This window comes from Artemia sp. Qi Xiang Cuo, chromosome 1, assembly GCF_049724085.1.
Source record: "Artemia sp. Qi Xiang Cuo chromosome 1, ASM4972408v1, whole genome shotgun sequence".
Lineage (NCBI taxonomy): Eukaryota > Metazoa > Arthropoda > Branchiopoda > Anostraca > Artemiidae > Artemia > Artemia sp. Qi Xiang Cuo.
The window spans coordinates 24,330,401-24,355,800 of NC_142794.1; the positions used below are offsets into that span (position 1 = coordinate 24,330,401).

The following is a 25,400-nucleotide window of genomic DNA, read 5'->3' on the forward strand; positions in this document are numbered from 1 at the left end:
AAAGCAGAATAATATTGTGGATATACTTTTGAATACATTGCCATTAATTCTTTGTAGATGACTCTCCCTTCAAAACAGGTTATGTAATGTCACAGAGTTATTGCTCTCCTATACCCTTCTGAATTTATCGAACGTGGATCAGTTTCTTTTTAGCTGTGAGAGAGTTGACATCGGAAACCCTCCCCCCAAAAAAAAAAATTCTATGCATGTCCACTATGTTTGTACACTCTTGGCAGTTGGTCATTATGTAATTATTGTACAATTATTGATGAATATATTGAAAAGTGCAAATTATGCAATTCTTGTAAATTACATAGAGGATATGCAGTAAAAATTAAAGGCTGTAATTCATGTCATGAAGAGATTTGTGACTCTCACCCTAGAGGGCAACTATACTCCAATTGTCGCTATGACAAATGTGATTAGTGGGAGAATACTTATCCTGGTATGATTGGAAAGAACCCTAAACGTGATTTTAGTTTATTTCTGCGAGATTGGTATCGTCATGGTTTTAAATTATTTTGGGAGGAAGAATCAGGTCTACCATTCAACTGTTGGGTAAAAAGACAATGTGGTTTCTACGTCATCGTTGTGACAACACTGCCATTTATGACTATAAACCTAGTGATTTTCATTTGGCAGTTACCAAGTGGGATTCACCTCTTGAAAACACTGTATGTGATATTGCTTAAAATAGACAAATTGAAACACGTGAATTTCACAATTTGAATGAAAATAGTATCATTGACTATACAAAGAGATATGATAAGAGTGAAGTTACATTGTACTGTAGAAAATGTGACCCAGACTTTGCAGCCAATCAAGATCAATATACAGTGAATTTAAATGATCTACCAGCATTAGCGGTTTTCGAAAATTGCCGATACACCGAAGAAGAAGAAATCTAAAGTGTAGAATGACATTGTTGTTGTATACATTTTTTTTATTAATAAACAAATTCACATACATTTTTTAAGCAAATGTTGAGAAACTGCTTGTAAGTATAGCCGCTACAATGAGATTAGTGCAATGCTCTTAGGTAATGGGTTGGCAAATTTACACTCTAAACGCACACTCTAATGTCTTGCTATGGTCATGGCAGTTGGTTTGCTAAGCTGTTCGGCTCTGCACAACCTCTTGCTAAAAAATATATTGTACCGGCTGCGACAGATTTTGCATCCTCTACACTATACGATTGGAGCTCTGGCAAGGATTTTAAAAAAAGTGCTTCGGACAATCTTAGGTCCAGTGTGAAAACCCTTGGCGAACAACTGAAATCTCGACAAAATAGAAAAGGTTTAAAAAGGTTGAGAAACAGTGCACCACTCATCAGTCTCTACTCAGGTCAGAAACGAAAGTCATCACTCATGTCAATGAAAAGTAGGAAAAAGACGACTTGTAGAGTAAACAGAAGAAGAAACCACAGGAAGAGAATTGTTAGATCAAAACTGGATTTCTTTTCATAGACTGAACAATGGCATATCTACCGCATAGGGATTCCCAACCTTGAATCACTTCATCATTAAATCTATTCAATGCAAAAAATGTTTATTTACTTTAAAATATGAATACTATGAACAATTTTACCCACAACAACCCCTCTCTGATATTATCCGCTTTCAAATTTATTCTAATGAAGACTACTTTATGGACATGTCTTCGACATTTATAGATTTACATATGATAGTCAAGAAATTTGACAATAGAATGCCAGTTCGTGCTGATGGAATATCATATGAAAATTGTATATTACATCATTTATTTCGTCAAATTAGTTTCTACATAAATGGCACTTTGGTGAGCACAAGCAACAATATTTCAAATTATACAAGCTATATGCAGTTCATGTTAATGACACATAAGTCATACAAGGAATTGAGAGGCACCTCCAATGGAAAGGAATATATTACAGATACTAATAGTACAGATGCACTTAAAAATGATACAACTAGTGAACTACATCTAGTTGGAAAACTATGTCATGAAATATTTAATATACCCCAATAGCTACCACCAAATATTAAAGTGGATAAGAACTTGACGCTTGCTCCATCCAATTTTATATTACGAGAGGAACTTCCTGCCAATCGTGATGTAACTCTCTCTCTCTCACCTCGGCAATACTACATATACGAAAGCAGCAGGTTATGAGTTCTGTTGCTTTGGCAGTGGAAAAACTGAGAGCAAGTGGAAATAATATTTCCACTCGTTCCTCATACAATCACCAATCAACGTCATATTGCCACAGGCTCGCCTACATTCACCGACTCATCTTTTATCAATGGCGAAATTCCATAAAATTTGCATTGGCATTTGTAAAAAGAGTTAGTGCAATAGGACCGTGGACTGGTTGCCGACATAAATTTGAGATGCTTAGGCTTTCATCTCTTGTCTGCAAAGTAAATTGAATACCACTCTACAATCCATCTTTTGATAAATCCTATAGGACACTGTATGAGTTGACAATGCAAACCTTAGATCATGATTCACAACTATTTGAAAATGGTTTAAACGAAGAAATGTTCGCTAAAACACATGGTCTCAATGTAATAGATCTGTCTGTAACTCAAGATATGAGTCTAGTACGAACGGGGAGTGTGCGTTTAGAGTGCACATTTGCTGATCCATTGCCTGAGAGTATAGCACTAATCTCATTAAATCAATTTAAAACCTATTCGAAACTCCCCCTTGAAGGTAATTTTCTGCAAAAACTAGTGCAGTGAACATCAGTAGCCTGAATAGTGTGTTTTGCATGGACCCCTGCCTGTTTTAATATATGTCACTGTGTTAGCCATTGACAATTCATGGATAAAGCCGAAGTACCACTGCTACCCTACTCGTCGGTAATAGCAACCCGTCGACTGTGAATACCAAAAATTGGTTGTGCATCTTTCAAACAATGAAGACGATTGAATTTTTTGATCCTCTCGGCTTTCTCTAAAAAATAGATGATGTCAGATGTAGCGGCTATACTTACAAGCAGTTTCCCAACATTTATGTAGACAGTCCATGCCTGAACGACTTTATAGTTGAAAATATCCTCTCAGACCTGTATAATATTGATTTTATTGGCTTACGAGTGAAATGCTTAAAAAATGTATGTGAATTTGTATATTAATAAAAAAAAATGTATACAACAAAAATGTCTTTATTCTACACTTTAGATTTTCTTCTTCGTCAGTGTGTGGGCAACTTTCGAGAGCCAATAATGCTGATGGATCATTTGGATTCACTGTATATTGATGTTGATTGGCTACAGAGGCAAGGTCACTTTGTCTAAAGTACAAAGTAAAGTCACTCTTGTCGTATCTATTTGTATAACCAATGATATTATTTGCATTCTTATTGTAGAAATCATTTGTTTCAGTTTATTTATTTGAAGCAATATGACATACACTGTTTTCAAGCGGTGAATCACATTCGGTAACTTCTAATTGAAAATCACTAGGGTTATAGTCATAATAGACAGTGTTGTGACAACGATGGCGTAGAAACCAAATTGTCTTGTTACCCCAACTGTTGAGTCGTAGACCTGATTCTTCCTCCCAAAATAATTTAAAACCATTACGATACCAATCTCGTAGAAATAAACTAAAATCACGTTTAGGTTTCTTCCAATCATACCAGGATAAGTATTCTCCCACTGATCACATTAATCATAGTGACAATTGGAGCATAGTTGCCCTCTAGGGTGAGAGTCGCAAATCTCTTCAAGAGATGAATCACAGCCATCAATTTTTGCTGCATATCCTCTATGTAATTTCCAGGGATTGCATAATTTGCACTTTTCATTATTTTCATCAATGATCGTACAATTATCAGATGATGACCAACTGCCAAGAGTGTACATACATAGTGGATATGTATAGAACATTTTTTTTTTGGTTTCAGCGGTCAAATCTCTCACAGCTAAAAAGAAACTGATCCACATTCGATAAATTCAGAGGGGGATAGGAGATGAGTAACTCTGTGACGTTACATACCCTGTTTCGAAGGGAGAGTCATCTACAAAGAATCTATTGCAGTGTTTTCAAAAGTATATTCACGATATTATTCTACTTTGTTTCAATTAATATATCAATAAATTGAGTAAAAACATTTGAGTCACGACGTAAAAGCTTCATACAAAAATCAGTTTTTATTATATTGTCAAGTGTTTCCTGAGAAAATATTTTCCGTTGAAGAGATAACTCGAGAAAATCGTCATCTAGAATCAAATGTTGTTCCATAATCACAAGATTTGACTTAATTCTCTCTTTCTCAAATTTATTCATTTTTCAATCCTAACACTCTCACTGCTGATACTAGACTAACCATAATTCATTCTGCTTCAAGAATATTCGATAACCTAAAAAAATTCTAACAAAAAGAAAGGAACATTTTTGATTTCGAAACAATTTTATTGTGCGTGATCATAATTACAACAATAATATATATTACACATATACAATCATCGTTATAACTTATTGTCCTCTATATACTTAACTATTGCACTTAAAGCACTTTGAAGTCTATTCATATGTGTTATATCAACTTTTGCAGCGAAGCCTAATTGGTCGTCCAATTTAAATTTGCTCAAAGATAACACGTATCTTGCATATACTTCATCTCATTCAAGACAAAGCCGTGATCCTCTCGTGATTTCTACTGCTATGTTCGCTGCTCTTGTATCATTGCTGCTATTACCAACTCTACTATCAACTTCTAATAGTGTAAACATTCCACTCATTATTGTAAATATATCTCAATGAATAAATATACGAGTAAAGTCAAACTGTTAAAACTCCTTAAATTCTATTCTCACACTAATATCAACTGTACTGAATATCCTTCCTTATATCAGTTGCGTTACTCCCGTTAGTATTTCTAGCTCTGTGATTGGCCTAGAAAGAGGCACGTGATCTTGTTCGTACACGGATTTTAGGCCTCTGATTGGCTGTCATCTTGTTTGTACAGTGCTGGTATCCCTTCTTCTACTCTTGAGAAGTTTAAATGGTGTTTAAATGGATAGAATTTGTTTCGTATATGAGTGGGGCTGCCCCTCCCTTTTTAATGGTTCCTCTTTACGCTAAAGCCTCAAATTACTTTAATGAAAACATTTATGAGTGCAAAAAACTCAAGAAAAAATTTATTTTTTTTAATTAACTTATTTTGTGCAAAAAGCGTTTTTGATTAGTCTTAAAGACAATACCTGGATGTTTGACCGGAATACTTGTGCTGAATAATCTGTTGCTAGCTGAAAAGCTCGCTTCGCAGACCTTACTGTTCAGCAAAAAGTTTGCTCCGTTGATCTTCTGCCTATGCTCGCTTTGTGCGCTATAGTCAACAACTCAGGCCTTCAGCCACAGTATAAGGTTGTTTTTATTTGTTTCCTTTTCAATGATGAATTTTAAGATTAATTTGGCGTTATTTTTGACATTTTATCAATTTTTGTATACGTTTCAAGCTTGAATAGTTGAGTGGCTTATTCATTACATATGCCCCGAGCAATAAGTTCCCAACGATTTGGTGGCAAATGTGGTCCACACGCCTTATTGACATTATTTTTGCATTTATTGGCAATATTTTTGACTTAGTTTTCTAAAAATTACTTTATAAACGTTTTCCATATTTCTAAGGGAAGAGGTTTCAGTCATGACACATTAAGCGGTTCGGTGAAAAAAAAAACGGTTCAGATTATCCTTGCTTTTAATTGCTGCAGGACCAGGCGAAACAATGGAAGGAAGAAAATATATTTTTCAAAGTTTAGAAAAGGGGGTAATTTTCTTGTTTTTTAATCGCTTTCAATGAAACACCCAAAAAAAGGTATTTTTCAATTAATACACAAAAAAAACATTTGTCAGAATCTTGGGAGGGAGGAGGACAAGAATTTTAGATTGAAAATACTTCTTTTTGGTGGCACTTCCCTCATTCGAACAATATCGTAAGTAGCTCTGGCCTTAGGCCGTCAGCAACATGTTACGTTAGAAATATTGCAAATGAATTGCGTCATCCGATGAGCATTTTACAAGGTTTTGCTACCCGCTTTGTTATAAAATCTAGCTGACCAGAGCTTGTTTTTTATAGTATTAACTGGAGTAAATCTAGGAAAATTCATAATATTTGGTATTTTAGTCTAGCTTAGAGACTACTTCATGCTTATCGAAAATTAATGGTCCACAACTATATGAGTCTGCTTTTGTTTTCGTTAAGAATAGCTTCAACTTCAACTCCAAGTTACGACTCACATTTCCTTCAGTTTCTCATGTGTCGTGTATTTTATTCTCGAACTTGAGACCTGTGCTCTTCGTTAATATTTCCATTTTCTTGAAAGTCTCTTCATAATATTGTCAATTTAAATACAAAAAGACAAATTTTCAAAAGAGGGTGAAGAGCGACATTGAAGCTTAAACGAACAGAGATCATTTAAAATTCTATAGGGGATACCGCCCCCTGACCCTCTACTCTTTACGGTGAAGATCAAAAGGTTTTTCATTGAATTATAATTATTCTGTATAGGGGGGGGGTTACCTCCTTCCTGCCCTAACTCCTTCTTTTTGCGTTAAAGTTTTATTTTAACCCACAATGCTTTAAGAACGAGTGCTGAAACAAGGACGATTGGATTCATAATACCTTGATAGTGAACAAACTTATTGATGGCTATTTCTTTGTTTCAATATATTTTATATCAATAAATATTAATGTATTATGAAGTCACATTTCATTGTTTGAATATATTTTCATCAAAAGATATGTTGATGGCAATATATTAAAAAAAAATTCAAATGGATTTACTGCAAAAATGTGCATTGTCAGTTTAATACACATATGCTGATATTTATTCCTTAAAACCTTAATTAATTTTTGATTTCTTAAAGTTATAAAAGAAGAAAACATTTAAAAGAATTTTTTTCAGTAAAGTACAAATCATTTTCTGGGTTTTAAAAGGCATAGGGTTTAGAACCCTACTCAGATTAATTTCTGCTCGTTTTGAGTTTGACTTATTTTAATTTCTGTTTTTTTGGGTTTCATTTATTTATTGATACTGATTTGTGGTAGTTGTATGTTGGGTAGATTATTTAATTATATTTTTGTTCATTTTTGGTGTAATGGAGTTCTTTACTTTTTTTTTTGAAAAATTTATTTTGTGCAAAATTTTTTTTTGATTAATTTCTGTTCGTTTTATATTGACATAGTCTTTTCCATGGAGAAAGACTGAGCCTCTTCTGAAGTTAGACAACCATCCCTTCCATAAAAAAAACAATAATACCCCCTGGGCATAACTTACAACCCTTACCCCTAATCTCTGGGGTTTGTTTCAACCCCACAAGCCTTGTTATATGACATTTAGACTATTTTGAATAGAATGGCTGTCTTAAAATTTCTATTAGATGTATTTCGGGACAATATGACGTTTGTGTAAGGGGGAGAGGGTAGCTGCCCTCTCATCACTATGAATCTTAAAAAGGGTACTAGAGCGTCTGATTATCAATCCAATGAGCCCCCTTTGAAGTTTATATGACCATACTTTCTATAAAAATCCTATATGTCCCCAGGGCAAAACTTACAACCCTTGCCCTGAGGACTGGGGGGATTTGTTATCCTCAAAAACATAATTTCCAGACCTTCCTGATATGCTTAGCAAAATGGCTATACCAAAATTTTGATTAGAAGTGTTTGCCGAAATGATAGTCTTGGAGGGAGACATTTTCCCTCTGATCACTTTCAACTGATAAAAAAGACATTAGTCCTCTCAATTTCCAATCGAATGAGCCCTTTTTAAAGCTTTTGCGACAAAAATTTCTATAGAAACGTTAAATTCACCAAGGGCATAACTTACGACCCTTGTCCTGAGGGTTATGGGGAAAGGGTTTTCATCCTCACAGACATAATTTCCGGACCTTTCAACTACGTTGAACAAAATGGCCATATTATAATGTTGGTCGGAAATGTTTGGGGAAATGGTGAGAGTGGGGGGGGGGGATTCTCGCTCTGACTACTTTTGACTTTTAAAAGGGGCAATAGACCTCTCGATTTCCATTCGAAAGAGCCTTTTTTAAAGTTTTTACGACAACACTTTCTATATGACAGTGTATGCCCCCAGGGCATAACTTAAAACCTCTCAAATGTATTTTATATCAATAAACATTAATATATTATGAAGTCACATTTCATTGTTTGAATATATTTTCATCAATAGATATGTTGATGGCAATATATTTTTCATTCAATTACTTCGAAGGCAATTTTTTTGCACTTTTGCGTTTTTTGCACTCATAAAAAAAAATTCAAATGAATTTACTGTAAAAATGTGCATTGTCAGTTTAATATACATATGCTGATATTTATTCCATAAAATCTTAATCAATTTTTGATTTCTTAAAGTTATAAAAAATATAACATTTAAAAGAGTTTTTTCAGTAAAACACAATTTATACTCTTGTTTTTATATAGCCTAGGGTTTAGAACCCTAATCCTATTAATTTCTACTTTTTTTGAGTTCGAGTTATTTTAATTTCTGTTTCTTTTGGGTTTTATTTATTTGTTGATAGTGATTTGTGGTGGTTGTATGCTTGGTAGATTATTTGATTCTATTTTTGTTCATTTTTGGTTTAATGGAGTTCTTTACTTTTTTTTGAAAAACTCATTTTTTGCAAATTTTTTGTTTGATTAATTTCTGTTCGTTTTATATTGACATAGTCCTTTTCAGGGAGAAAGACTGAGCCTCTTCTGAAGTTAAACAACCATCTCTTCCACAAAAAAAAACCAATAATACCCTCTGGGCATAACTTACAACCCTTGCCCCTAATCTCTGGGGTTTGTTTCAACCCCAAGAGCCTTGTTTTTTCATATTTAGACTGTTTTTAATAGAACGGCTGTTTTAAAATTTCTATTGGACGCATTTTGGGATATTATGACGTGTGTGTAAGGGGGAGAGGGTAGCTGCCCTCTCATCACTTTGACTCTTAAAAAGGGTAATAGATTATCTGACTAACAACCCAACGTGCCCCCCTTGAAATTTATATGATAACGCTTAGTTAATGAACCCTAAAATGCCCCTAGGACAAACTTACAGCCCTTGCCCTGACGGCTGGGGGGATTTGCCACCATCAAAGTCATACTTCTTGGGTCTCTCTGATAGGCTTAACAAAATGGCTATACCGAAATTTTGATTAGAAGTGTTTGCCGAAATGATAGTCGTGGAGGGAGACATTTGCCCTCTGATCATTTTCGACTGATAAAAAAGACATTAGTCCTCTCAATTTCCAATCGAATGAGCCCTTTTTGAAGCTTTTGCGACAAAAATTTCTATAGAAACGTTAAATTCACCAAGGGCATAACTTACGACCCTTGTCCTGAGGGTTATGGAGAAAGGGTTTTCATCCTCACAGACATAATTTCCAGACCTTTCAACTACGTTGAACAAAATGGCCATATTAAAGTGTTAATCGGAAATGTTTGGGTAAATGGTGAGCGTGGGGGGCGGGGGGGGGGCGATTGTTGCTCTGACTACTTTCGACTTTTAAAAGGGGCAACAGACCTCTCGATTTCCATTCGAAAGAGCCTTTTTTAAAGTTTTTACAACAACACTTTCTATATGACAGTGTATGCCCCCAGGGCATAACTTAAAACCTTAGCCCTGAGGACTGTGGGAGGTTGTCATACTCAAAAACATAATTTCCGGACTCTTCAACTATGTTCAACAAAATTTGCTATGTCAAAATGTTGATCGGAAGTATTTGGGGAAATGATGGGTATGGGGGGGGGGCATTCGCTTCTTGATCGCTTTTGACAATTAATAAGGGCACTAGCCCTCTCAATTCCCAATGATAAGAACCTTATATGCCCAAAGGTCATAACTTACAACCCTTGCTCTGAGGGTTATGGGGGAGGGGTTGTAATTCTCAAAGACCTAATTTCCAGAACTTGAAACTACGTTAAACAAAATGACCATCTCAAAACTTTGATTAAATGTGTTTGGGGAAATGGTGGGTGTGAGAGGGGGTTAGTTGCCGTTCAATCACTTTTGAATATTAAAAAGAGCCTTTCAATTTCCCATCAAGTGAGCCCTTTTTGAAGTTTCTACAACAACGCTTTGTATAAAAACCTTATATGCCTCCAGGGCATAACTTACAACCCTACCCTGAGGGCTGTGGGCCCTTTTCAAGTTTCTACGACAAAGCTTTCAATAAATAGCTTAAATGCCATCAGGGCATAACTTACAACCTTAGCCCTGAGGGCTCTGGGGGGAGTGTCATCCTCAAAGACCTAATTTCCAGAACTTTCAACTACGTTGAACAGAATGGGTATCTGAAAATGTGATTGGGGAAATGGTGAGCGTGAGAGGAGGGTTAGTTACCCTCCAATCACTGTCGACTATTAAAAAGGGCACTAACCCTCTCAATTTCCAATTGAATGAGCCCCTTTAGAAGTTTTTACGACAGCGCTATCTGTAAAAACCTTATATGCCCCCAGGGCATACCTTACAACCTTTGCCCTGGGGGAACTCGGGGGTTTGTCATCCTCAAATACATAATTTCCAGAACTTTCAACTTCGTTGAAAAAAATAGCTATCTCTAAACTTTGATTGAATTTGTTTGGGGAAATGGTGGGCGTGAGAGGGGGGTTAGTTGCTCTTCATTTACTTCGACTATTAAAAAGGTCACTAGCCCTTTCAATTTTCAATCAAATGAGCCCTTTTTGAAGTTTCTACGAAAAAAATTTCTATAAAAACCGTTTATGCCCCCAGGGCATAACTTACAACCCTTGCCCTGAGGTTTTTTTTTGGGAGGGGGGAGGCTTGTCATTCTCAAAGACCTAATTTCCAGAACTTTCAACTACGGGGAACAAATGAATATCTCAATATTTGATTGGATGTGCATGGGGAAATGGTGGGCGTAAGAGGGGGGTTAGTTGCTATTCAATCACTTTAGACTATTAAAAAGGGCTCAAGCGCTTTTAATTTCCAATTGAATGAGCTCTTTTTGAAGTTTCTATAACAACTCCTTCTATAAAAACATCATATGCCACCAGGGCATAACTTACAACCCTTTCCCCGAGGGCTGTGGGGGGGGGGGTCATCCTCAAAGACCTATATTTCCAGAACTTTCATCTAAGTTGAAAAAAATAGCTATCTCAAAATTTTGATTGTATGTGTTTAGGAAATTTGTGGGCGTGGGATGGGGTTAGTTGCCCTCCAATTACTTTCTACTATGTAAAAGGGAACTAGCCATTTCCATTTCTGATCGAATAAGCCCTTTTTAAAGTTTCTACAACAACGCTTTCGATAAGAACCTTATATGCCCCCAGGGCATAACTTACAACCCTTGCCCTGAGGGCTATGGGGGGTGTCATCCTTAAAGACCTAATTTCCAAAACTTTCAACTACGTTGAACAAAATGGTCATCGAAAAATTTTGATTTGATGTGTTTGGGGAAAAGGTGGGCGTGAGAGGGGGGTTTGTTGCCCTCCAATCACTTTCGACTATTAAAAAGGGCACTAGCACTTTGAATTTCCAATCGAATGAGCCCTTTTTGAAGTTTCTACGACAAAGCTTTCTATGAGAACCTTATATGCCCCAAAGGCATAACTTATAATCCTGCCGAAGAATGTGGGGGGGGGGGAGTGTCCTACTCAAAGATATAATTTCCAGAAGTTCCAACTACATTGAACAAAATGGCTATCTCAAAATTTTGATTGGATGTGTTTGGGGAAATGGTGGGCGTGGAAGGGGGTGTCAGTTGCCTTCCAATTACTTTTGACTATTAAAAAGGGCACTAGCCACTTCAAATGCCAATCGAATGAGCTCTTTTTGAAGTTTTCACGACAACATGAAAACCTTATATGCCCCCAGGGCATAATTTATAACCCTTGCCCTGAGGGATGTGGGGGGGGGGATTTGCCTTCTTAAAAGACCTAATTTTCAGAACTTTCAACTACGTTGAATAAAATGGCTACGTCAAAATTTTGATTGGATGTGTTTGGGGAAAAGGTGGGCGTAAGAGGGGGGTTAGTTGCCCTTCAAACCAACTTTCGATATTAATAAGGGCACTAGCTCTTTAAATTTCCAATCGAATGAGCCCTTTTTGAAGTTTCTTCGACAACACTGTCTATAAGTATCTTATATGCCCCAAGGGGATAACTTACAACCCTTACCCTGAGGGTTATTAGGGAAAATCAACGTCGCTGAACAAAATGGCTATCTCAAAATTTTGATTGGATGTGTTTGGGGAAATGGTGGGCGTGGAAGGGGTTTTAGTTGCCCTCCAATCACTTTTGACTATTAAAAAGGGCACAAGCCGCTCCAATTTCCAATCGATTGATCCATTTTCGAAATTTCTACGACAACTTCATCGATACGAAGTGCCCTGGTCTAAAACCAAAAAAAAAAAAAATACATTGTGCCAACATCGTTCTTTACTTAGGTAGCGCTATAGCCTACGATAAACGTTTTTTGACAAAAAAAAAGAAAAAAAAGAAAAAATAGAGAGATAAAACTAGATGCACAGTCGAAATATTTTCATTCCCTTTATTAGTGCTGGTTGTGCCACTATCTTTCTGATTTTATTTCAATATTAAATTCCTTTTCAATAAACAATTTTGAACTTAGAATAACAATGTTTAGGTTATTAAAATTTTAAAATCTTAAATCCATTTACAAAATGTTGCGCATCACATTTTGTTGCCTAGATGTCAACAACCACATATATCCCAATCTCTCAATTAGAGTGTAACCTTACCTATTACTATTGTAATTATTATTAGGATCCCTTATCTAAGCGGTACTATTTATTAATTAACGCTCTTTACATATCTCGAATTTTCCGCTTACCACTTGCAATCTAGAAAATGTGACTTTTATATTATCGTAGATCTTCAGACTAATGCGTCTTAATGCCCTTTCAACGAACTAGAAATGCCATCACTTGCATTTAAGTGATTTTAATGTTCAGTCATTTTCCCTTTGACTAAACTCTCTAAGGAACTCATCTAAAATCACAACAGAACGAAGAATCTAATCAGCATTGTTGCAGCATGATTCTACAGTGTTTGAATCTTATAATCTAGAAAATCATTTGTGTAAAGAGGTCGATAGCTTGGAATTTATTGGTTTATATTAGGTACAATTCAGAGGAAGGAAACAAAATAACTGCTACTCTGTCGCAAATACTGACGCAGCTTTTCTTATAAGAGACTTTTTTATAAGAGATACGGCTGTGTAAGTTTGCACTATACAAATTTAAATTAAGTTTTGCTTATTATATCTTTCGTAACAGCGTTTCTGCTCAACCAGAACTACACAATAACAAATATTTTAAGCGTTATGTTAAAAAGCTTTGTAACAGTATAATATCGTATCTGGGCGGGAGGGGGGTGTTAAGAGGTTTGACCCCTCTCCCAAAATATTTTCCGTTCCGTAAAGCCGTAGCAAAAGTGTACATAAAGAAATTTTTGATCCGTTTTCAAAAGCTTTTTTGCAAACCACTTGATTTTGCAGCTCGATATTTTGATTCGGTTAAGAATGAACTAAGGACTATTTTTTGTGTTTTCTTGTTTGATTGTAATTTTATGCTTGTTTTTGTACAGATTTGTATTAAAAGACACGCGTTACAAAAGCGAAGAGAGTGAAAAAAAATGAAAAATAAACTCAAAAACATTAAAACGCGAAATGTAGAAGCCTGTAAAACGTCGTTATGAATTAGCTACTAATAAAATAGTTTCCACTAAATACCAAACCTTTTCCACTAAACACCAAAAATGTGACTTTTTTATTATCATTATTCTATAGGCTAATATATTTTAATATACTTTAAATGAACTAAAAATGTCACTATTTGTATTTAAGTGACTTAAATGTCCAGCCCCCTTTGACTAGCTCTCTAAAAAACTCACCTAACATCACAACAGAGCGATGAACATAATCAGCATTACTGAAACATAATTCTATAGAGTTTGAATCTTATAATCTAGAAAATCACTTGTGTAAGAGGGCGATAACTTGGAATTTATTGGTGTAAATTAGATACAATTCAGGGGAAGGGAAACAAAATAACTGTCAGCTCTATCGGAGATACTGACGTAGCTTTAACTTAAAGCAACAAGTACAGTAAAAATTGAGACCTAATTGTTTGATAAATGGAAAAAAATAATCTTACGTACATAAAAATATTAGAAAAAACCCCGGAATTGGATTTTTAAGAAAAAAAAAATTTAAAGAAAAAGATCTCCATATGAAATTACTCAGTTTTTAGTAGTAGTAGATATTAAAGAAAATAGAAGAGAGTGAGAAAACAGAAGACACTGAAAAAAAAATAGAAAATTGATTAAAGTCTTTCTTTATATAGTATGAAATCATATTTCTGGGAAATATTCCCATGCCTACTGGCACAGAGGTGGAAAAGGGGAGACTCAGAATTCAAGGGACCAGTACTCCATATTATGTCTTGCATGTTGATTTTGTTATCGGGGTTTTATGGATATCATCGAGAAAATCGATGAAAATCACATTTTAGCATGGGAAGTATAGCTGCCGTGTCTCTGCTTCTGTTTTCCTTGCCCCAAAGGATATTTTACGAAACAGAAGGTCCGTAAATAATCACGAAGGGCTGTAGACAAATAGGTTTAGTGTCTTTTATTAAGTTAGAAAATCTATCACACCACAAATAGAAAGAAAATTCTATGCAAATAGGGCCACAATGCCCTATTTCAAAACAACATTGCTGCCCAAGCTGGTAGAAATAGGGATAAATGGTATCCGAGCCTGGGTTAATGGTAACTTGGTTACCACTATCCAGGAATGCAGATTCTTAGAAAGCTAATCATTTTTTCATGGTCCAAATCTAAAACCTTTAGCTAGAGGCAGGCACGTACGCAGGAATTTATGATATCAAAATTTAAAGAAAATAGAAGAGAGTAAAAAAAAAATCAACTAAGAAATTTGTAATTGTGAAAAGCTGGTAAAACGTCATCATGAATTAGCTACTGAATAAATCAGTTTCCACTAAACAGCAAACATTTTCCACAGAACACCAAACATATTACTTCTTTTACTATCGTAGTTCTTGATACTAACGTCTTTTAATATATTTTAAACGAACTAGTATCGTTACCGCATCAAAGTGACTTAAACATATAGTCGTTTTCGCTTTTAGTAGGCTCTCTAAAGAACTCACCTAATGTCACAACAGAGCAAAGGACGGAATCAGCATTATTGAAACATGATTCTATAGTGCTTGAATCTTTTAATCTAGAGGATTACTTTGGTAAGAGGGAATAGTATGGAATTTATTGGTGTCAATGAGGTACAATTCAGGAAAAGGGAAACCAAATAACTGTCAGTTTTAGAAGAAATACTGGCTCCAAATATAGCTTTAGCTCGAGTAATCGCAACAGCGCATCGCGATACTTGAACAAGACAAATGACTATTTTACACTACCCCTTAGAACCTTTCACGCTCGCATAGACTTCACGAAACGTTAGGTATTCCGTTTGTCACTGAAGTAGGTAGTACACTCAAATCCAACGTAGAATTTTATGGTACGGTAGTTTGTGTTACGTTATGGAAAAGTCAACGCTAGCAGTAACAAAATAGATTTTAGGGAAGAGCAATTAATGAATTTAAAAAATATTAAAAACTTTTCCTAGAAAGCCTTTAATGTTTGATCAGAGCTTAGACCTCGTTTTCACATTGTCTTGTATCGGATTAACGACGCTTTTTCACTACTAACGTCCTTACGTCAGCATTGCAGCTTGTTGCTACTGCTGGGCTCCAAATCGATTATAAATTCTTAAATCTTTGAATAGTGTGCTGGTGATGACTTAAGACGATAATTATTGGGGTTTTACGGATACTGACCCTTTTTTCTCACAGAAAAAAAATGTTGCGATAGATTGTCCGATGTCAATTCGTCAATCGCATAAATGAGCAATTTAAGTTGTCATTTTGTTCACAGAGGATTTCTAAGTCGCCAAACAATTACTGGAAAATATTCCAAGATTAAAAACTCGAGGCTGAAATGGACCAGAAGGATGTTTTACTCCCATACTTTCAGGACCAAAGCTGCCTTTTTGTATAAATTTTCTTTTTCTTATAAATGATTTTGTTGAGGTGGATAGTCACAATCAAATTCTCAGTCAATAGGAATTACGTCTTTCATTGCTGTTGCTGGTGTTTTTAAAAACTACTGGAAAAATTGCTCAGAAGGCCAATGTTATTTATTTTTTTCTATCTTGATAAATTGTTTAACAAAGCAACTAAAATCGTCAAAAGTTGAGATGAAGTTCCTGCAATAACCACATTTATCTGCTATGTGAACTTAAGGTCAAGTTGTTGAGGCGTCAAAGGACTTGTCTAGGTGTGAAGAGTCATACCTAACGTAACATAACTTGGCGACTTAGCATGAAAACTACGTGCGTAGTATCAAACCGCTAAAACGTCGTCAAAAGTTTGTTACTGATGAACCAGTTTCAACGAACAGTTTTCAGTAACAGTAACAGTAACAGTAATGAAGAGTAACAGTTCTCTACCGAACAAGAAAAACGTACCTTTCATATTATCAAAACCCTTCAGAATAGACGCCTCTTAATTTTCTTTCAATGAACTAAAGATGTCACCACTTGCATTGAAGTTACTTTAATGATCAGTCATTTTTTCTCCGATTAAAGTCTCTAAAGAACTCACCTAATATTATAACTGAGCAAAGGTGCGCAATCAGCATTATTTAAACATGATTCTATAGTGTTTGAACCTTTTCGTGTGAAGAATCACTTGTGTAAGTAGGCGATAGCTTAGAATTTATTGGTGTAAATGAGCTAAAATTTAGGAAAAGGGAAACAAAATAACTCTCAGATATACAGGAAATATTGACCCAAGCTATAGCTTAAGGCTCAGTATTTGAAAAAGTACATCATGATACTTGAAGAAGTTCTTTCACGCTGCGTCGACGAACATCTCAATACTAGCATAACTTCAAACCTTCGCTGCGTTACGTAATCTTACGGAGCAATTTTCGTTTTTAACATACGAAGCTCCAAGTAGACTCAAGCTCTATATTGAATTTTAAGTTAAGTAAGTTAATGTCACGTGATGAAAAAGTCACCATAGTAACAACAAAAAGAATTTCTGGTGATTAATTAATAAATTTGAAAATGAAATTAACAGACATAAATTAATAAATTAGCAATTCCTAGAATGCCTTTCACGCTTGCAGATCCATATACATTACATAGTGTTTTTTTTCTTTGAATAGCACTGCTCATGATTCATGTTTCGTACTCATGCCTCGTCAGCTTCTTGTGACAGACTGATTTAAGTGTGAAAGGTAATGATTAACGTAACTAAACTGCAATATGTAGTATAAAAACAGTAAAAGGTCATGATCAATTAGTTACTGATTAAAAGAGTTTTCACAAACACAGTTTTCCTTATCCTCATATATCTTTGGTGTAATGTTTCATAATACCCTTTCAGCGAACTAAAATGTTACCACATGCTTTTAATCTTCAATCTGAGTGATTTTTAATCTTCAATCGTTTTCCCTTTAACTAAACTCTTGAAAGAACTCATCTAAAATCACAAGAGAACGGATGACCTAATCAGTATTGTTAAAACATAATTCTATAGTGCATAAATCTTCTGATCAACAGAATCACTTGGGTGAGAGGGCGATAAATGGAAATTATTTGTGTAAATTAGGAAAAATTAAATAATTTCCGAGACCACATTGGCTAATCATGATAAAGCGAAAAGTATTAAGACGAGAAAAACGAAGATAATACAAGCCAGTTGAAAATGTAGACCAAAATACAAATGCTTCGGCTTATTTGTATTTTGTATTTTACTGCTAAAATACAAAATACAAATAAGCGGTCAAGACCTCCGCTTGACCGTCCTCAGTGGAGGATAATAACTTCCCCGAGGGTAACTTCCCTTTCACCGTTGCATGGAAAGGGTCGTCAAATTTTAGTTATGTTTTGCTTTAAGGTTTAATTTTTTATAGTATCCTTGGATTTTTATTTGTAATTTTTTTTTTATTATCGTACACTGAGGACGGTCAAGCGGAGGTCTTGACCTAAATATTTGCATTTTAGTCTACATTTTTCACTGGCTTGTATTATCCTCGTTTTTCTCATCTTTACTATTTTTTCGTTTTAGGAAAAATTAAAGGAAAAGAAAACAAAATAAATGTCAGCTGTAAAGGATAAAATACCGTATCTTTAGCAAAGGTGCCAAGGACAGTGAAAATGAATTCTGATTGTTTGAATTGGTTAGTGGAAACTTGTACAACATAATAAAGGGAACCAAGATTTTTAATGAAAAAGAAATACATATGAAGTCAGGGCCGTTCACGTATGGAGGGAGGTGGATGCCCCCCCCAAGGTTTTTGGTCACTTGGTAAAAAAAAATTTGGTAAAATTCTTTGTTCGGTTCAATAAAGACCACGAAAATACTGGCATGTCATTTACAGACATTTCCAACTTGGTCGATAAACGCAGCAGTTTTACGGAATCCTTCCGTGATTTTTCATATGGTGCCACAATTTTCCATTTGGTTAAATAAATAGCATTAAAATAGTAACATGATATGTACCGAAATCTGAATCTCGGTTGGTAACTGCAGCGGTTTTACCGACTCGTGCAGTGATTTTACGTATACATGTAATTTTCTAATGGGCTAATACAAAAACGAAAAAAAGAAAATCCCCAAACTGTCATAATGAAGACAACAAAATTAGAGTGTTCCTTACTCGTCAAAATTCAGTCGAGATTTTATTTTTCTACTGCTATGACTATCTCAGTCACATGAAGCCAAAAATAGGCTCAAAGAGGACTAATTCACCGGGGAAAGCCCTGATTGGTATTTTAATTTACTGGGTAGGAATTTTATAGGAAAGAGTGTTAACCACAAAAATTTATATGACTTTTGTACACATTCAATAATTGGAAATACACTAATTAAATGATAATAAAATGTAATAGTCAAAATATAACTTTTTGGACTATTGGCAAGGTTTTAGCCCTATTTATGGTAACGAAGCTTAGATTTAGGTAAAAAATTGGATATAAAGCAACATAGCTCCCAAATCAGGTGGAAATTGGTTCAAAATGTGAAGACGGTTAGATTTCCTGATGGAAAGGATTAAAAAACAAATAAATTTGATTTGGCCAATATATTTTTATTTTTACATGGAAGGATTTCTTCGTAAAAAAAATACTGAGGAAGTGGGAAAATATGGGCTCCATGCCCGGTAAAGTAGGAAAATTACGAAATAAAACGTTTACATATTAAGCTATTAATCAGTTGCGCACATAAAATTCAGGAACATCGAAAATAGAAAGAAAAAAGAAAAATAGATATAAAGAAAGAAACAAAACAAAAGAGAAAACAAAGAAGAAAACACAAGAAGAGCAAGAAGAATTGACAAAAGGAAAGAGTTTATTAAGAAAAAGACAAAATCCACAACTGAAATCAGGCGAAGCGGGATTCTACAGACCTGGCAAAAAATATATTACATATATATATATATATATATATATATATATATATATATATATATATATATATATATATATATATATATATATATATATATATATATATATATATATATATATATATATATATATATATATATATATATATATATATATATATATATATATATATATATATATATATATATATATATATATATATATATATATATATATATATATATATATATATATATATATATATATATATATATATATATATATATATATATATATATATATATATATATATATATATATATATATACATATATATATATATATACATATATATATATATATATATATATATATATATATATATATATATATATATATATATATATATATATATATATATATATATATATATATATATATATATATATATATATATATATATATATATATATATATATATATATATATATATATATATATATATATATATATATATATATATATATATATATATATATATATATATATATATATATATATATATATATATATATATATATATATATATATATATATATATATATATATATATATATATATATATATATATATATATATATATATATATATATATATATATATATATATATATATATATATATATATATATATATATATATATTTCCATTTTTGAATAGCGGAGAAACATAACAGTTCCTCGGGGCACAAAACCACGAAAATGCAGTGGGGGTGGATGTGTTTTCTAAATCAAGAATGGGCAATTTATTATTTTTTAGATTTTTTTTCAAAGAAAATACCAAAAAATGTATTTTCCAAAATTTTGGAGTTGAGTGAGGGGTTTTAAACCTGGGGGATCATTCCCCTCTTCAATTCACATCCTTCCATGTCCCAAAGAATAATAATTAGAGACAAAAAACAGTTTTTTGACTGCCCTTCTAATTATAAACTATAAAAATAAATAAATAGCAATATTACCTTTTATGCCTTTCTCGTTTAGCCCATTTGTGCTTATGCCAGTATATAAACAAAAAAACCGCGGATGTTCCTGCAATCTCTGATGCTAAAAACCCACAGACCACGAATAAAAAGCTGTAGCCAAACTTATAAGTAAACATTGCAGGCTGGAGCGGTGACTTTGGACGGAGCTTGCCCCCAATCTCTGCTTTAAATCCAGATATGTACATTACAAACCCCATGAGCAACAACAGACCTAGAATGAACGGCTTTTTTACTTAAAGGATTTCATAGCAATAACTATGAATTATCAATAAACTCTGTTCTTGCTAAATAAAAAAAAGACTACGTACCTGCTTGAAGGGGTATGCAAATTTCCCCTCACTGGATATTGAAAAATACTTTTTGTCCTCCCTCCCCTAAAAATTTCCAAAAATTGACCCCATTCATCAATGCTACTTCTGATTATGGTCATTTGAAGAGCCAAGAGCTTATATTTCTGGTTGCAAATTTTTAATTAAATTCTTCCGCTCGTTAAAATCTTTTCTTAAATTTCTGCTTTAAGGGGAAAGCCTTTGGGCTTTTGTCCATTCCTGTTTTTAGCCGTCTCATTGAGAAGTGATATAGATGGCAGATAATTTTTTCTTAACTTTTGATCCTCTGTTTTCACTCGTTTTTCGTTTTCGTTCTCGGTTTTTTACTTAAGTTTAAGTCAGATCGTTTCTCTTCCTCTCTTTCGGTCAAAGACTGAAGCTTGGAGATCAAATCATACTGCGTTGATTATTCGGTTAGAGCAATTGATATGGTCATTGGTTGTCATTGGTTGAAATCATGATCTCAAGATATTACAAACTAGCTGACACCGTCAGTTCAAAGTAGCAAAAGGGTTTGAAAGGGCTTAAATAGATAAGAAAAACGTGTGAAAATATTCATAAGTATAAAGGACAATAATTTATTTTAGGATTTCCTACAGAGTGAAATAAATTATTTAAGTAACTTACAAAAAAAATCTTTATCTCGAAATGCACAGCATAAACAGCCTCCAAATGAGGTGTCTTTTCTAAGGTGTAAGATCAATTCATATCTTTGCAGTCCAGCCATCTGTAGTGAGCTTTTCAACGTATTTATCAACACAGTAATATTTCATAGAGCTTGTTGATTAATTAATGAAGCTATTTACGAGAATTCTTCCATCAAATCTTCCAGTCTACCAAAAAACTAAGATATTTCTTGCTATGTAACTGTTGAGTGTGTTTCTATAAAAGCCATGTTTTTTCTAAAATCTATAAAATGGCATAGACTTAGGAAAATTGATGTATATAAATTTAAAATTTGCTCTGGTCTCATCATTGCCAATATGAAAAATGACCGTAGAAAGTCAAGAATTTGCTTACTGTATAGCAAATACTTAAATCTATATAGTTAAATCTATATATAGTTAAATCTATATATAGTTAAATCTATATATAGTTAAATATAGTTAAATCTATATAGTTAAATACTTAAATCTATATAGCTCTTTATAGTGAGTAAACAGAGTGGGAAAACAAAATGCTATTTTGCAGCATTTGTGTGTCCCAGGGCCCCACTTGACATCGCCTAAATTGTCAATTGTCAAGATGGATTGAGGATGGCGAAAAGTTTCAAAAATATGCCTTCAGGTGTAACAAAATGTACACCACTCCGTCGGACAAGCGCGCCAAATAATGAGAATAGTCTTTTTGAAAATTGGACTTTCATGTATAAATCTTGTACAGTCATAACGACTTGTTTTAACCCATTTCCTTAACACAATGAAAACAAGCATGGATTGATGTTACAAACAGCTTAAAACACAGTCCTGTGTTACAAGAAAAAGTTATGTTCACTCAACAATCTTATGCCTTATTAAAGTCAAAACTGTTGCAGGAATGATAATTGGAATACAAAGATGGCTCTGAGTGGGGGCCTTGGGACTAAGATTTATCTTCCCCATCATCTACTTTGTCGACATAGTACGTTTCTTTCGAATCATAGTCGTTCGGCCATTATTCAGTGAATAGTAACTGGTGTACGAGAAAATCGGTACTAGTCAAGTAGCTGGTACACACGCAATACAGATGCTAAAGGAAACTAGTCAAACAGGTATCAGTCAATAGAGATTTGGATCGCAAACGGTGGTTTGTCATTGTGTTTACAATATTTAAACTATTGTTTTTTGAAGGGTTTAGGGGGGGGAGGTACCTAGGTTAGGTTACGTATTTAATATATGCTATGCTTTACCCCCCACCCCCCTAATGTGCAAATATATAGCCCAAATTTGTTTCTAAAGTATTATATTTTCATCATATTTTGTTTTTTTTCATTAGCATTAAACAGACTTGACTTCTCGCTTGTGTACCAGCTAATTTACAAGTACCTGAAAATCAAATTAACTCTTCGCAGTTGCATTTTATAGAAAGTTTTTGCTCTATTTGTAACTACTTTCAGGGAATGTTGAGGGGTATGTTGAACTTTAAAACCTTAATGTTGGAAAAAACATCGCTTTGATGTTTTGATACTTTGATGAAAATTTGATGTTGGAAAAAACTTTCTACACCTTATCGAAATCAAATTCATGTCGGAAGTGTTATCCTCAAAAACAACCGACCCCAGGCAGAGGATAATGGCTCAACTACGCTAATCCGACCTTGCCTGAGCAGAATTGAATATGGCCTTCTTATGAATTAGGTCGGTTCAGAGACTGCTTATAGAGCGGTCCCTGAGTGTCATGCTTTCACTGAGTTCAAAAGCAAAGAAATCAAGAAGATACTGCGTCATCCATTTTAAAATTAAATTTCAAACCTAGGTCCTGATTTAAGATTGGCAATCAAATTTCCACTTCTTTTTAAATATAATCTATGCTTTATGACGAATAGTCTATTCCTGTTGTCTTTACGAGTTTTGGAGTACAAACTCAGATAGTTTATCACGCTCAAAATCAGTTTTTAATATTCATTTTGTATAAGCAGCCCTATTTCAGGCGTGATTTAAATGTCCGAGCTATCAGTGAGGTTGACATTCATGAACCTTGACAATAACAATTGCCATTGTCAGTTATTGTGTTATTGTCAATGTTGCAAGTGAAAAATTGTATATCTGTGAGCTCAGGGTAACACATAAACTAATTTGCAATTCTCCTTCCCTGAAAAACTTAGTAAAACAGTGAAAATGCCATACCTGGTTGAAATCAAAATTATGTTAATAATTATTATCTGCGTAGTTTGAAGGCCTGATGTGGGCCATCAGACCTAACCTTGCTTGACCACGGCTACATAGATATTCCACGCCTTTTCAAAATCAAGTTATTCAGGAATCATTTGAGAAATGGCTTCTGACATTCACCCTTACACCCACTCACTGCCAGCCCCATTCCTCTTAAAGTAATAAGTATAATTGCGAACTTTTATATTTTATTTAGATCAGAGCCACCTATTGATTGTTACTCTGCCTAACTGGACGGCACTAATTTGGACCTTGGACCTGATTCTCCATAGCTAGTCTAACCAGGAGAAATTCTAGTTTTATGTCTCGAAATTTTGGCAAACAAAATTTTGCTTTGGAACCATCCCATACTAGAAAGCACTAGAAATCAAATTAAAAACCCAGAATTGGATTTTTTCTCAGTTTTCTGATTGCAAATCTTAGGTCAAAAATCAAATACAGAGATTCAAAAATTGAATAATTACTTTAATTTGTGTAGTTGGTTAAATTATTATAGTAATAAGAGTAGAAATAAATAAGTGTAGTAATAATCTCACTTCTTAGAAAAAGGATTACGAAGCTTGAAAAACGCCAAATGTTGCCTACGCTAGATGGTGTTGATTTTTTTTTTGCCAACACTAGTTTTCACCCTTATAAGTTACCCACACTCTTTGCTAAGAATTATAGTATCAATATTCTGACTTCCTGATACTTCATAAATGCAACCCATTTACTATTTAAAACCAGCAATAAAATAGAAAACTAAAAAAATATATATTTTTTTATCCTATCTTGTGATATTTTGCAAAAAGAGGTTGTTGCGGAGCCTTGGCAGACTTTTATTAGTAGCAAAAATTACTTTTGACCCTCTTTTTGAGTAAAATAGAAATCTGTATTGAAAGCCATGCTGATTGTGATTGTAATATATCACCCGCACTTCAACCCAGAATTGTCTGCTCCTCTGGATAGTTTCCATAATTTGGTTCAGAAGCTCCTATGTTGCTGGGAACCTTCACTTTAAGCAGAACAAAAACGTTTAGAAAACGTTAAGTTTCAGAAACTATGCGAAACATGCCAGAAATTCTATACCAGCAAAATAGTTGCAAAATATAAAGAGGGCTTAAGCCCAGAGGCCCTGGCGGTTTCTGACCAAATATATTAATAGTAAGAGAAAAAACTTCTCATTCAAAACTGCTCCAGGACTGGATGTTAACATTTGGCAACCTTTTTTTTTTATCTAATCTACTTTTCAGACTATCGAGAAACAGGCTATTCTATACAGCTGTATATGAAATTGCAAGAAAAATTGTACTATAATCCCGCCTTTTCCCAATTTTGGGCCTTTTACAATTGAATAATCTATTTGCAAATGTGTATGCATTCCACGGTTTGGCTATTCGTTATCGCGTAGGAAAAAAGGGGAGAAGGAAGGAGTAGTGAGGAAAGCAAATTGAATCAATAATGTGGCATTATAAAATGGAAGGAAAGTAAGGAAGATAAAAAGCGGTCTTGGGTAAAAACGGTAGCTCTTTTAGAGACTACCCTATATTTATCGCTGAAAGATTTATAAAGAAAATAGTGTTCTACGAAATTTTTTTATGAAAATATAATGTGGTTTATTTTTCTTTCTTTTTTGAAATAATAAAAAAAAGAAAAAGAATTCACACTAGAAACTGGATAGAAAAATAAACTTTGGCTCTTTAATATGGCTCATGAAAAATTCAAAAGG

General features: G+C 33.9%; 1 protein-coding gene across 1 annotated transcript in view; it reads right to left on the minus strand.

The window, feature by feature from the left end:
* The window catches only part of LOC148956133 (uncharacterized), a 99,088-nt gene that overhangs the window by 67,692 nt on the left and 5,996 nt on the right, over positions 1–25,400 (minus strand). The window contains exon 4 of the mRNA XM_089089377.1: positions 20,471–20,705. Coding sequence (XP_088945503.1) covers positions 20,471–20,705 — 235 coding nt within the window. The remainder of the gene's footprint in view (positions 1–20,470; positions 20,706–25,400) is intronic.